This window comes from Ochotona curzoniae, unplaced genomic scaffold, assembly GCF_017591425.1.
Source record: "Ochotona curzoniae isolate NIBS_2020 unplaced genomic scaffold, NIBS_Ocur_1.0 contig_908, whole genome shotgun sequence".
Lineage (NCBI taxonomy): Eukaryota > Metazoa > Chordata > Mammalia > Lagomorpha > Ochotonidae > Ochotona > Ochotona curzoniae.
The window spans coordinates 10722425-10735353 of NW_024466607.1; the positions used below are offsets into that span (position 1 = coordinate 10722425).

The following is a 12929-nucleotide window of genomic DNA, read 5'->3' on the forward strand; positions in this document are numbered from 1 at the left end:
GATCAGAATTCACTGTGGTATCATGAACTACTCGAGAAAGGAGGAGCCTCTTCCCCAGCTGTGGGTTAAGGCCAGGGATGGGGCTCCTCCGACAGATGACCCCAGGGACTGAATATTTCTTCCCAAAAGGAGGGATGAACAGAAACTTTCTGAAAATTAATTATTTCCTATAAATGTCACCCTAGATACATAATCAATTAGTTGTCAATGCTCTCTAAAGTACAATGGAATCATTTGTCTTCTGGCATTGTGAGGCAAGAGGATTCCTGAATGATTTGGCAGGCTATGATATTACTTATGGGTATTTTGGAAGGCTTAATTAGATAGCTAATTTCTGCTTGTGAATTTTTTAGGATTTAGCTAAGTCCCAAATACCATTTTCCGTGTATTTAAATGGGCCTATTATTTTAAATTCCTGCAATAGTGTTACCCATAATCCTCGGTGTCCAGCAGACCTTACTTTCCTCAGTACTGTTGCTCATGACTGGATTTACACTTTTAGCGACTACTTATGATTTCCTTTTGTAATTCTGGGAAAACTGAGGCCATATACCCGAGGTCAAATAGCTGGAAGGAGGCCTTCCTTCACATTGCATTTCATTGGCCAGGGTGCATCGCATGGTGTCCAGATAAGTGTGCTGATCTTCCCAGCAGGTGTGCACCTGAGTCCTTAATGGAGGGTGGCTGACGCTGCCTTCCGATTCGCAGATGACTCCAACAGGGACTCTCTTCATACTGCCTGTTGCTGATAGCAAACAAAGCCACTGGCCACCCCCATCAGCTGTTCTTAGGAGTTTTGCAGGCTGCCAGCAGGGTCCCTACTGAGGAAGACAATGCTGCTAGCCCACTGCATTCTCTAATGAGGTGGCATTCTAAGGACCCTGTCACCTTGGAGTTTGCCTTTGGGATGGAGTATCATTGTCCAGCACTGGGAGAGATTGCAGCATGACCCCGGGGGGTGGGGGGTGCGGAGGGGAGGGTCCTTTAACCCTTAGTATCAGGGAAAGCTGTTCTGAGTGCTTGCTCACTGTCCTGTGGATGGACATAGAGTCCCTCGCTCAGCTCTTGGTGGTGCCTACCGGGAAACAGCAGAGCAGGCCGCCTCCTTCCACCCAGTGTCTCAGTCAATGGGCACAGTCTTAGGAAGGCAAAATCCTCCCTTCATAGTTGTCCACTTGTCTTTTGTTGTTCTTTACCCTGTGGAACAAAATTTGGACAATTAATTCCTCCTTGTCCCAGAACATGACAGTCAGTAGTACATCAATTTCACAGGAGAATGTGGGCATCCAGTCCACAGGAGCACAAATGCCTGATGAGAACCCAGACTGCATGTTTTCTCAGAGGCTTGTGCAATTAGCTGGCCTAGAAACGGAAGGAATTCAACTCCTAATGTGGCATTTGGGGAGTCAGAACGGGCGGCTAGGGAGGGGCAGGGTGGCTGGGGGCTGCTGCTGGGAGGCTGTGCTGACCTCTCAGCCCTTCTCTGCACACCTCCCTCCAGCACCTGTCCATCCTCAGCGAATGAGAGGGCAGCATCAGCTGGGGGAAGCACGGGGCGGGGGCAGGCCACAGTCCGGGATGAGGCGCACACACATGAGCTTCGGGCTGTGCCCGAAGGGAGAGAGAACCTTGATCAGCAGGGAGACCATGATGCACACCTCGCCCCTCCACCCTGCCGGCGTCCCCTCTGCCAGGCTGGAGCATGGACGCAGGCATGAATGTTAAGCTCCACCCCCAATGGAGATGTTGAGTCTTCCCAGACTGTAAGTGAGGAAATGGGTGCGCAGGAAGGGAGGGGTTTCTCAAGGGCATTCGAGCTCTTCGTTTGGGAGAGCCCCTCCAACTGGGGCGCCCTATGGAGGATGCAGGCCCCATTAACAGTACTTGCCCTTCAAAACTCAGTGCAGCATTGCCTCCCTTAGAGCTTCCCAGACCTCTCCCTCTGACCCTCTGGCGAAGGCAGGTGGCCCTGGCTGCCATAAAGCTGTGGTGCAGTTACCCCCAGGGCATACCCTGAAGGGGTTGTTGACATGCTCGTCCAGAGCAACCAGGCTATAAAGTTAAACTTCTAAAGAAAGGTCTGTGTTATATCTTCTCCCTGCTGCATAATAGACAGACATTGAATAAATGAATGAGCGCACATCAAGAAGATTTGTTCTCTGTGCTTTCACAATGCCTTTGACAAAGCCTCTCACCTTCTGCTTCTCTCCCTGCTGATCTTGTTGCGTTCAGATATCCGACATCGAGAGCCGGATTTCAGCCCTGACCGTCGCGGGCTTGAACATCGCTCCCTGTGTGCACCTCACGAGACGACGGGAACAGAGGCAAAGGAGCCAGGTGTGTCTGTCCCTGCAGCCTTCTGTTGGAACACTGCAGGACCTGGAAAATATGGAAGATAAAAATCTCTTTGGCTTTGCAAAAGTGGATTGATATTTGTGCTCTGCCTGTAGGTTCACACCATAGACACATCAAGGCAGCAGAGGAGGAAGTTGCCTGCTCCGCCAGTGAAAGGTATGCCTTCATTAAAATCACTGGGCTGCCAGAGAGCTAACGCCAAGGGTTTCCTTTGAGGAACAGGGAAATTTAAGTAGGAAGACGAGATTAACAGGGAGTTCCCATGCACAACTGCCCTTGTGTGTCTGGACTCGGGTCCCCACAGGAGCAAGGGACTTCCTGGGGAAGGAAGGGACCGCAACTAGTGCATTCTGGAGGTGACTTAGTAGGGAAGGAGAGAAATGACTCAAAAAAGGTAATGAAGCCAAGACAGTAGTCTAATGAGCGGGCGAATGAAGCTCAGTTGTCCTGGGACCCCGAAAGGCCGTGTTGATGACACTCGCGACCTTCCTAGTTGGAGTATAAGCAGATGCAGTGTTTGACCCTCAAGTCCTGTCTCTCCCAGGTTCGTCATATTTCTCGGGCAGTAACTTCCAGGCCTGTGCCATGCGTGAGGCAAGAGAGTGTGGCACTGCTGTGGAATGGTGACCACCAGGGACTAGTAGACAGGACACCAGGAGGCATCTGCCACGGCACCCACTGCAGTAAGATTCCAGCACTGTTAGCCAGTGGACCTTTACAACAATTGCCCCTATGCAAGGGTCCCCTAACGGATGATGGCTCATTAGAAATCCGGATCTGTCAATCAGTAGAAAGCCAGAAGATGTGTTGGAGCTTTGGTTCCACCACGTATTCGACAAATAGAGTGCCTGATTTATATGCTATAAAACCACTGGGCAGTTAAACATAACCAGTCCCCATCCTTTGTTTCATAAATTTCCTGACTTCAGGAAGGTAACATGGTACTTCTAGCCTGTATTTCTTAATTCCAGGCCGGTTGGGAAGCACTAAATAAACACAAATATCCTTGCAACAAAACTTGAGTGTGGTCCCACTCAGTGAGCTAGAAGAAGATATTAAATAGCTGCACATCAATTTTATCCCCAATTTTCTACAACTTGGCAGGTTCTAGAGCACTTTGTATTTCAGGAACTTAGCGTATCCTGGACTGTCTCCAAGCCACTTTTCCCCAAAGAGCCACCCATGATCCCTGGACTTATTTAGTCCATGCTAAACAGAGACAGAACCAACAAATCCACAGTCAAACCCACGCCCATGATGAGGTGACAAGCTGAGAACAAAACTCTGGGTGTGCTGGCCACCTGGCCTTTCTTCCTTAACAGTCAACCCAGTTTCTGGATAACACTTACTCCCATTTGTTTCCTTATAGCCGAAAACACTGAGGCATCTTCCATGACTGCCGTGAAAACATTTAACCGCAATTTCATTCTCCAAGGCTCCTCCACGAGCAGAAGCAAGGAGATGAGAAGCACCTGCACGGATTTGGTGGTGAGTATTCTGTCCCATTGTCACCACTTCTGAAACTGCTCAAGCTCCCTCCCTAAGGCGGCCTGTCTCCCCCACCGTCCCCCCAGCAGAGCCTGGAGAAGCATCCTTCCCCCATGGTCTCACTGCTGCGTGTGGGGCTTGAGCAGGGGAATGCCATTGTTCCCTTTACTGCACAGCCCCTCATACAAATCCAATCTGATGGAAGACAAAAAGGAGATGCATGAATTATTGGGCTTTCTACTACTCTTCCTTTAGTTTCTTATTAGCCATGAATACTGTACCTGAAGAACAAAAAGTCAGCGGCAGCCCCCCACATGTGGAAGAGCCAAGAGCAGTAAATAAACTCTAGAGGTGAAGGCGAGAGGAGTCACTGATCGCTTGCTTAAAACCCAAGGCAGAATCTCAGCAAACCTCTGGGAGATTGGCCGCGCAGCGCACAGACCCTGCATGGGATGACCAGACTGAAGCAATGGCAGAATTTTTCTGTTGCCCCTCAGTCACCCATCTCCCCACTCTTCGCTGCTTCATTCTTGCCTGAGCACACAGATTTGGGGGTGATGGCAAAATGGAGGGCAATCCTAGATTACAAAGTGCTCACATAGGTAGTGTCAGACAGCAGCACTGCCCCCCACCTGCCCTTCTCTGGCCAGCCTCTAGCCCCAGCCACACAACCCCATCATCTTGTTGTCTGCTTTTAAAGAGCTGAAGAGATATTAGCACATTAAGAGGCCAGACCACCACAGGTGAGGAAGGGAACCTGCAGTGTGCATGAGAAGGTTAAAAGTAAATTACCTTGCTGGATGCCTGGAGCTGGTAGAGGGTTGAAAAAGGCTACCAGATGAGCCAGCGTGTCCACTCTGCGTAAACAAGGACAGTGGCTGCACAACCCGATGAGTTTTAAATGCCACTGAATTGTTCATTTAAAACGGCTGGTTTGATGCCATGTGGATTTGGACTGTAGTTTTTTTTTTTTTTTAACTAAGTTGGCATAAAGTAACTTTTTTTTTAAAAGCAGAAATCTTACCATTCAAGACAAGAAGTGTTCAGAGATGAGGGAGGAGGAGGAAGGGTGCTTTAATTCTAGGGCTGCGGGGAAGGCCTGGGCCTCCCCGGTTTGTGGCAGGGAGCAAGGCAATTGACTGTACGATGGTTGTGAAAAGACTGAAAATTGGTGATGCGCAGAATCCCTGAGCAGCTCAAGAGCACCAGAAATAAATCCTGCTAGAGAACCAAATCATGTAGTTGTTAAAATATACATCTTAATTAATGCTTAACTTTATACGTGACAGGTTATTTACTTTTTTCCAAGCATCAATGAACCCTTTAAAACAAACTGGCTTTAAACCAGCCCACGGAGAAAAACCTCAAAGAATCCCAAAAGGAAGAGAGCATAGAACTTAGAACTGTCACAGGGACCACAGCGTCGGTCGCTTTGGCTGCCCGGTGACATCCCTACCCCGTCTCTTCCTGCCAGGAGCCCACCCTGGAGTCCGCTGTGATGTATTAAGGCCATGGAGAACTCCACTGCCACTGACCCACTGCCTCCGGCCGAACACGACAGTGCCTTGACCCAACAGCCATCCAATACTGTATGGGCTTCCACCTCGGGGAGGGTCTGGGGGAGGGCAAAGGGCAGCCCTGATCCCCCCAGAGCAGTCCCGGCCCCCAGCACTGCAGTCACGCCCACTCTGCCTTCGGCTCCCAGGGGAATCCAGGACTGAAAAGTCAAGATTCTGGCTTCCTGCAACAGACCTCTGTGTTCCAAGGCTGCATCCTCTATCTCCTGTGCCCCACCCCCACCCTACCTGCTTGGCTGCTGTGTGATCCTTTGTTCTGGTCCGATTCAACTAGAATGCCACGTCAACCATTTGAGTGAAAGAAAATTGGTTGGTGGAGGAGAGGGAGCCTACGGGAAAGGGAGGTAGACATTGTGATCACCATCAGTGCTCATGAACTTCTTGCCAGCATTTCTGTCTTGCAAATGCTAAGTGAAAAATGCCTCTGCCGTGAGCAGAAGGACCATTCGTCCATCCGTCCCCCAGACAGCTTATTCCCATGCAGCTCCCAGCCCGGTCATTCCTGCCATGTTGCAGTCAGAGGCCCAAAACGGAAAGCCCAGCTGCTGCATCTGAAGGACACATGCCCCATGTCTCATTGTGAATGTGGGGACCCTCTGCAGACTTACTGCTCATTTCCTCACTTCAGACGAGATGGGGTGGGGAGGAGGGTGCGTGGAGAAGGCCACCATTAGCACCACCTGAGGGCACTGTCCACGTCAACCTGCCGTGAGCAAATGCATAATTACAGCGTATACACAACTGATAAAATGGTTCTCCTCCAAGATTCTTTTCCCCAGTAAATACTCTACCAAAAAAAAAAAAAAAACAAATAGCGAAATCACCTTAATGTTGGAAATGTGGCTAGGGAACAGCCTTACAACATGTATGGTAGGAAGGAGGTCAGGGTTGATGCTAACTCTATTTTGTGATATGTTTAGAACTGTCTCAGAGGCTAGTTTTGAGCATGCTGATAAAAGCCAACAGAAGAGGAATTTCACCCAGTTAACTGGCCCGGGAGACCTTTGCTTGCTCCTGGTGTGTTCTAAGTTGGAGGAGGAAGGTGACGACAAAAAGCAAGGGAATGAACAGTAGGACGGCTTTTCCGGAAGTCGTAATCTGCCCACTTAAATCCTAGTAAAAACCTGTCTACTCAGTAACTGCATTTTCCAGACTTGATAACTGACTGCCAGAGAGATTAATTTACCAAAACACAACACTTCAGTTCATTATAATGGGATACCTCATGAAAGCCCAGCTCTGTGTGTGTGTGTGTTCGTGGTTTTTATTTTTTTTTTTGGCTGCTATGCGCATTTCCAAACCTGCTTTGCTGCCAGTTTGTACGTTGTGCTCATCTCAGATGGGGTCCGTGTACCTTGCAGTAATACCCCCTGCTGATGCTGTGTAGGTGTTAGCCAACAGAAATGACTCCTCGGAAATAAGTAAATCTTTTTTGTTCTGCTGGTGTGATTCAAAGCAAAAAGAGATTTTAAAAACACAACAAAAAAAGATCTGACTTCCAAATAGAATGTTTTCCTTAAGAGGCATGAAAAGCAGCTCTTGTTGTGTTAAAATATTCAGTTTTGACAAAGAAATGTGTACTGTGTAAGCCTTGCAAAAAAAAAAAAGCCTGCTCTATGGCATTTGAATTTTTATAAAGATTTCCTTGTGCCAAATAAGTGTAAAGATTTAATTTACTATTAGAAACCATAAACATATGTTATAGCTCCAGAAAAATTATTTTGTCATCAAGTGATTTTGATCTTTAGTGTCAATATTTATATTTGGATTAATTTTTATAAATGGAGATTATTTTAATGGTTTCAGAAAATGAAGACACTAGGATACTATCTTCCATGACTTCTCAGAGTTATGCTTGCCTCCATGTTACATGACATTACTAAGAATTACTGTCAAGAGAAATGATAAAGAAAAGTCATTTATGAAAAATAAAGATTTTAAGTGTGGAGTTTGTTGTTTTTTGTTAAAAAAAAAAAATGAGGCTTGAGTGGGGGGGGAGAGGAAGAGGAGCCGCACGTCAGAAAGTGGAAGGGCCGAGTCCTGGTTGACACCCCCCTCACTCCAATTCCACCTCCAGGGCAGGTCCGCCAGCCCCAAGAACTTTCCATCAACCAGCTCCACTTGAGTGGTCAGGTGAGACCGGCAGTTCTCAGAGGGGTGCGAGGTGACTTTTACAAGGCAGCCAGAGATGGGAGAGGTTTCACAGTGTCTGCAGGAAAGGTGAGTTTGCTGCCTGGGGCACCTGCCAGCAGCTGTGCTGGGGCAGTCGCTCATCTGCCTGAGCTCCAACTCCTTGCTAACACAAGCCTCGGGAGGCAGTAGGTCAGGGTTGAGGGACCCGAGTCGCTGCCACCCACGTGAAAGGCCCAGATGCAGTTCTTGGCCTTGGGGTGACCATCTGCAGGGTGAACCAGTGGACTGAAAGATCCATCCCTATCTCCCACTTCTGTTGTTCTGCCTTCCAAATTAAATGTTGTGAAACTTATTTTCACTATAACAATGCGGAAGCTGCTGAAGCCAGACGCCCTTGCCATCTCCAAGTAAATAAAGAATCCTCCACTCCCTGAGCCTCCAGGCTTCTCACTGGCATCTCCACCAAGTCCTTTGGTGAGGAAGACGCTGCTGCTACTCCAACAATGACGACAACCAGACCCTGTGCTCTGACCTAGGAGTGAGGAGCAAGGAAGCAGCTTAGCTACCTGGGACACCCCCAGCCCTAAGGAGAAGAGTGAGAAGCAGCAAGCTCCAGTCATCCAGTTCCACTTGTCACATGGAGGGACAGACGCTGGGAGAAGCCAGGGAGCTGGGATTTATTCCCATGCCAGAGAATGGGCTATTTCAAGCTTCACTGTTGGGCAATAAGGATTGGGAAGAGAATGCTTTCTTCACCAAGAAACAAAGCCAACTGAGCCTCCCTGAGAGAGGAGTTAGAGTGGGTAGTAGGCAGTTAGGGTATTCTGGGTCCCCGAGTAAAAGAGAATTTCCCCACCATGTTTTGGATTCACCAGAGTACGTCTCTTCCAAGGGGTGCTATTAGCATATCAATTCCCCACCTGAAGTATTGGCCATCACCTCTGGTCATTGTGGGAGGGTCTCAAGCTGATATCTTTATCATTGAAAGGAGAGCAGGAAGAAGTAATACACATCTGCCTAAGGCCTGGAATGTCCCATGTCTGGCACCTCTGTGGCCTTTTGTCCCAAGGCCAGGTACCATGGAAACCAGGAATTTTCTTTGTTCATGGAGAAACATCTTTGAGGGAAACCTTTAAAAGCTGCATTCCCCACCATTGATTGGGGTTCTTCTTCTCTTCCTGCCGCTATGGCAGAGGGTTTGGCTTCTTGTCCTCCTGCCACTATGGAGGACTAGGGTCTTTTTACTTTTCCTCCTGCCACTATGGCAGGGGGTGAGGGTCTTTTCTATCTCAAAACCCCCTCCCGTCGCTAGGACGGGAGTCTTCTCTTCTCAGCCTTTCTAATAAATCTTGCTTTAAAACTAAACTGTGTCCGCATGAAAATTCTTCTTTCCTGCGAGACAAGAATTTGAGGTTGCTGCCATACTCGGAGTCAAAAATCCTGCAACATCCCCACATAACTCAGACTTCCAGAACAATCGGTGTTCCAAGTTGGCAAGCCTATGGAGGTGCAGAGGTCGGGGTAGGGGTAGGGATGAGGTACAGAGACGGCAGGGAAGCTCCACGTCCTCCCTTACCTGGTCCTGGGCAGCTCTTGCATGGTTCGGAGTTGTCTCCTTGTGAGAGAGGAGTTAGAGTGGGTAGTAGGCAGTTAGGGTATTCTGGGTCCTTGAGTAAAAGAGAATTTTCCCACCATGTCTTGAACTCACTCTCCCAGGGACAGGGGTGCTATTAGCATATCAATTCCCCACCAGAAGTATCGGCCATTACCTCCGGCCACTGTGGGAGGGTCTCAGGCCGATCTCTTTATCATTGAAAGGAGAGCAGGAAGAAGTAATACACATCTGCCCAAGGCCTGGAATGTCCTATGTCTGGCACCTCTGTGGCCTTTTGTCCCAAGGCCAGGTACCATGGAAACTAGGAATTTTCTTTGTTCATGGAGAAACATCTTTGAGGGAAACCTTTAAAAGGTGCATTCCCCACCATTAATACGGGTTTTTCTTCTTTGCCTCCTGCCACTATGGCAGAGGACTAGGGTTCTTATTTTCCTGCCACTATGGCAGAGCACTGAGGTCCTTTTCCTCCTGCCACTATGGCAGGAGGTAAGGGTCTTTTCTATCTCAAACCCCCTCCCGTCGCTAGGACGGGAGTCTTCTCTTCTCAACTTTTCTAATAAATCTTACTTTAAAACTAAACTGTGTCCGCATGAAAATTCTTCTTTCCTGCGAGACAAGAATTTGAGGTTGCTGCCATACTCGGAGTCAAAATTCCTGCAACACTTGAAGATACAAAGAATGTGTAGAGATTTCCTCAGATCTGGGAGTCCTTCGAGTGAATGATCAAATCATGTCAGTCATGGTTACTCCTGAATTTGTAGTTGGCTGGGCAGAAGTTCAGCTTGCCTGCGGGCTCCACCTGCAGCTGGCATGTCTGAGCCTGGGGTCAGACAGTAACTGTAGCATTTCCAATGACCTTCTGTCCAGTCTCCCATGGAAGGTGAACTCCTCAGCAGATCTCGGTGCTCCCCCTCCTCTCCTTCAGAAAATAACCTGTTTGCCACACCCCTCCCCCCCCCCCACTGGATAGCTAGTCTTGCAAACAACTGCACTAGAATTTATTCAAACAGTTCTCCCTTTTATCCCCCCACCGCAACACACACCCAGAACCAAGGCAAAAGCCTTAGTAACCTGCAACTTTCATGAAAGATTTATGAAACAGTTGCTAACTCTCCCCAGAATGAGATGTGAGTCTTGCATAGAACTCCCCATTCTCACCAGAAACCGAAAAGCACCATGTGTCCACACTCCTGCTGCCATGCCAAACTCTAACCTAAAAACAAACCTCGGAGCCCCAGCACTGACCCTAAAGGAAACTGGGGCCCTCAATCCAGCCTTCCCTGTAAGTTATTTCTGCATCTGAATCCCAAGACAATTCAGAAAAACATTCCCCTAATGATTCCTCTTGTTCCTAATACTCTTTCCTTTCTGGAATAGCACATAAGAAATCTTCCTTAGAGAAAAGCAAGATTCCTGCAATAACTCTGCAGTGTACTTTCCTTTATGCGCCTATGGTTTGCTAAACATCAGTAACAAACAAGCTAACATTTACATCATCAAGGCATTTGCTGTAGGGCCAAGGGGAGCAGAGCAAACAACCAAGGTAGACAATCTGAAATCCCTCCAGGCACGCAGTTCTTTGAAGAATCTCAGTATCAAAATTCCAACCATTTGCTCATGCCTTATTGCTGCTAAGAAACTGTGTGAGCTTACAGGCCAAACGCCTAGCCTGTGTGACCCATAACACTGAGGGGCCCCAATTCTTATGAATCAAGGCCCACCTAAATCTGGTTATCTCACAGGTGGTTCCAAGTAATTAAGTGGGTGCTTACCTTAGTTGCTGGAGGCATGGGCTGTCCAGGTAGGGAATGTGTGCTATTTCCCCTCAACCTGCAGACTATTGTGAACTGTCCCTTTTCAAGCGATTGTGGACTGTCCCTATAAAAACCCTATTAATATTCTGTTCTGGGCCACACTCCCAGGAAGGGATGTTGGTCCCCGTCGGCCGGCTGGCCGGTCAGCCAGCTGCCTGCTCTCAACCAAGCACCCAGGCTCGATGTGCTGAGCTTGAATAAGCCATCCTTGTGCACGTGCGTTGACTTCAGCCTCCTGGTGATTTCTGGGGAATCTCAAAATCTGGCACAACAGCTGTTATAGCCATTTGGAGAGTGAACCAGCAGCTGGAAGATCTCTCTCCCTCTAGCTTGCTCTGTAATTCTGCCTTTCAAATAAATAAAACCTTGAAAGGTTAAACAAAATGCCCTGAGAAAACCTTCAGCAGAATGCTTGGTACCTGTAAGTATTCAACAGGCAGTCAAGACTTTCTCCTTTCCTCCTGGAAAGCATTCAGATAACAGCACCATGCCTTACTTCTTACAATGCGAAACACTGTGCCACAATTTTATTACTCATGGTTGAAAGAAAGTATTATCCTGCAGATATTCACTCCCTCTACCCTTAACTCTGGAGTAAGTCCATCACCCTGCCCCAGTGAAAAGTTAGGCTGGGCTATGTGACTGGCCTCTCCCTGGGTGGAGCATTCGCCCACCCTTTACTTTGGACTTGACTATGCAACTTGCTGTTATTAGTCAACTTTTCACTAAAGCAAATGCCCCAGGGGAGCTACTTGAGTTTATAGTTTAGGATGCTCACAGTCCATGGTCAGGTGGCCCCACTGATACTGAGGGATGATAACAAGGTGGACCAGGAGGCAGAGAAACAGGGAGCATGTTCGTCCACGTCCGTGTGTTTCTCCTTCTGAAGCCACCAGGATGTGACCCTAGGCACTCCACCCCAGCAACTGAAGCCATTCTTACCTTCCAAGGGCCCCGCCTTCAGACACCATAACTTGACTAAATTTCCAACCTTATCCTAAGACTTGAAGACTAACATGTAGACCACTGGGGGACTCCCAAACTAAAATTCAAACAATAAGCACTTGCTTTAGCTAATGTTTTATGGAGTTGAACTGTCCACTTAAAATCATTCCATCCATTTTAAGAACATGCCATAGGCAACCCACTAGCCCTGAGATTTGTAGCTGAGCTCAACTGAGTCCATCCAGCATCATCAAAGCTACCTCACCAACCTGCACACACGAGCAAGATAACTCTTTGAAACACTGGGGCTTATGATTGCTCATTATGCAACATTATTGTGACAGTAGCTATACCAGCTAAAAAACCATAGTTTTACCAATTTAGATTCATTTTGTGTTGAAGATTAGTGAATTTCAAAAATAACCCAACTCACTTGTCAATGTGAAACTATTGAGCTAATTGTTTTAGACATTTCTCAACTTAAATATGAAACTTATTTAGTCAGCAGGTTTGGTGGGGGGCAGGGCAGGAGACCTTGTGTATATGTGTGGGCATTAGTATTATCTCATAAAAGGTGCTCTATGCATTGAAAATTTTTGGTAAGATACTAAAGCACAGGGGACATGTGGTGTGTTCCTGTAAAAATAACTTTTTGCATGACAGCTGCTGTGTTTTCTCCCAGGGGAAGTGCTTCCCATGCAAAATTTGCATTTTACAGAACAGTTGGTTGTGTGAGCCTTCTGTCTCTGTAACTGAGTTACAATGATGACAAAGTGCAGGTAGATGGAGCTGCATTTTAAGGCACTTTCTAACGGTTGGGAAACTTTTACTATTCATTTCATACACTGGAAACTTCAAAAGAATTACCAGGAGGACTCAGTTTGGTAGAGACAAGCACTAGCATCCAGGGGGGTGGGGAGAAGTTTCGTATCAGAAGTTGTCACGTTTGGTAGAGATGAAAGTTGGAACACAAACTTTTAGACTTTGAAGGTACAAGTTCTG

The 12929-nt window shown here is 47.6% G+C and overlaps 1 protein-coding gene and 1 long non-coding RNA gene across 2 annotated transcripts in view; one reads left to right on the forward strand and one right to left on the reverse strand.

The window, feature by feature from the left end:
• Positions 1-5350, forward strand: part of LOC121165607 (myosin VIIA and Rab interacting protein) — a 192497-nt gene extending 187147 nt beyond the window's left edge. Inside the window, exons 14-17 of the mRNA XM_040994283.1 lie at positions 2233-2337; positions 2451-2511; positions 3725-3843; positions 5318-5350. Of these exons, the coding sequence (XP_040850217.1) occupies positions 2233-2337; positions 2451-2511; positions 3725-3843; positions 5318-5350 (318 nt within the window). The remainder of the gene's footprint in view (positions 1-2232; positions 2338-2450; positions 2512-3724; positions 3844-5317) is intronic.
• On the reverse strand, positions 967-5915 carry LOC121165608. Its single transcript, XR_005885298.1, has 3 exons — positions 5649-5915; positions 2196-2379; positions 967-1197 (listed from the first exon to the last, which is right to left on the reverse strand). It is a non-coding gene; the product is annotated as an uncharacterized LOC121165608 (long non-coding RNA).
• Between the last annotated feature and the right edge of the window lie 7014 nt (positions 5916-12929).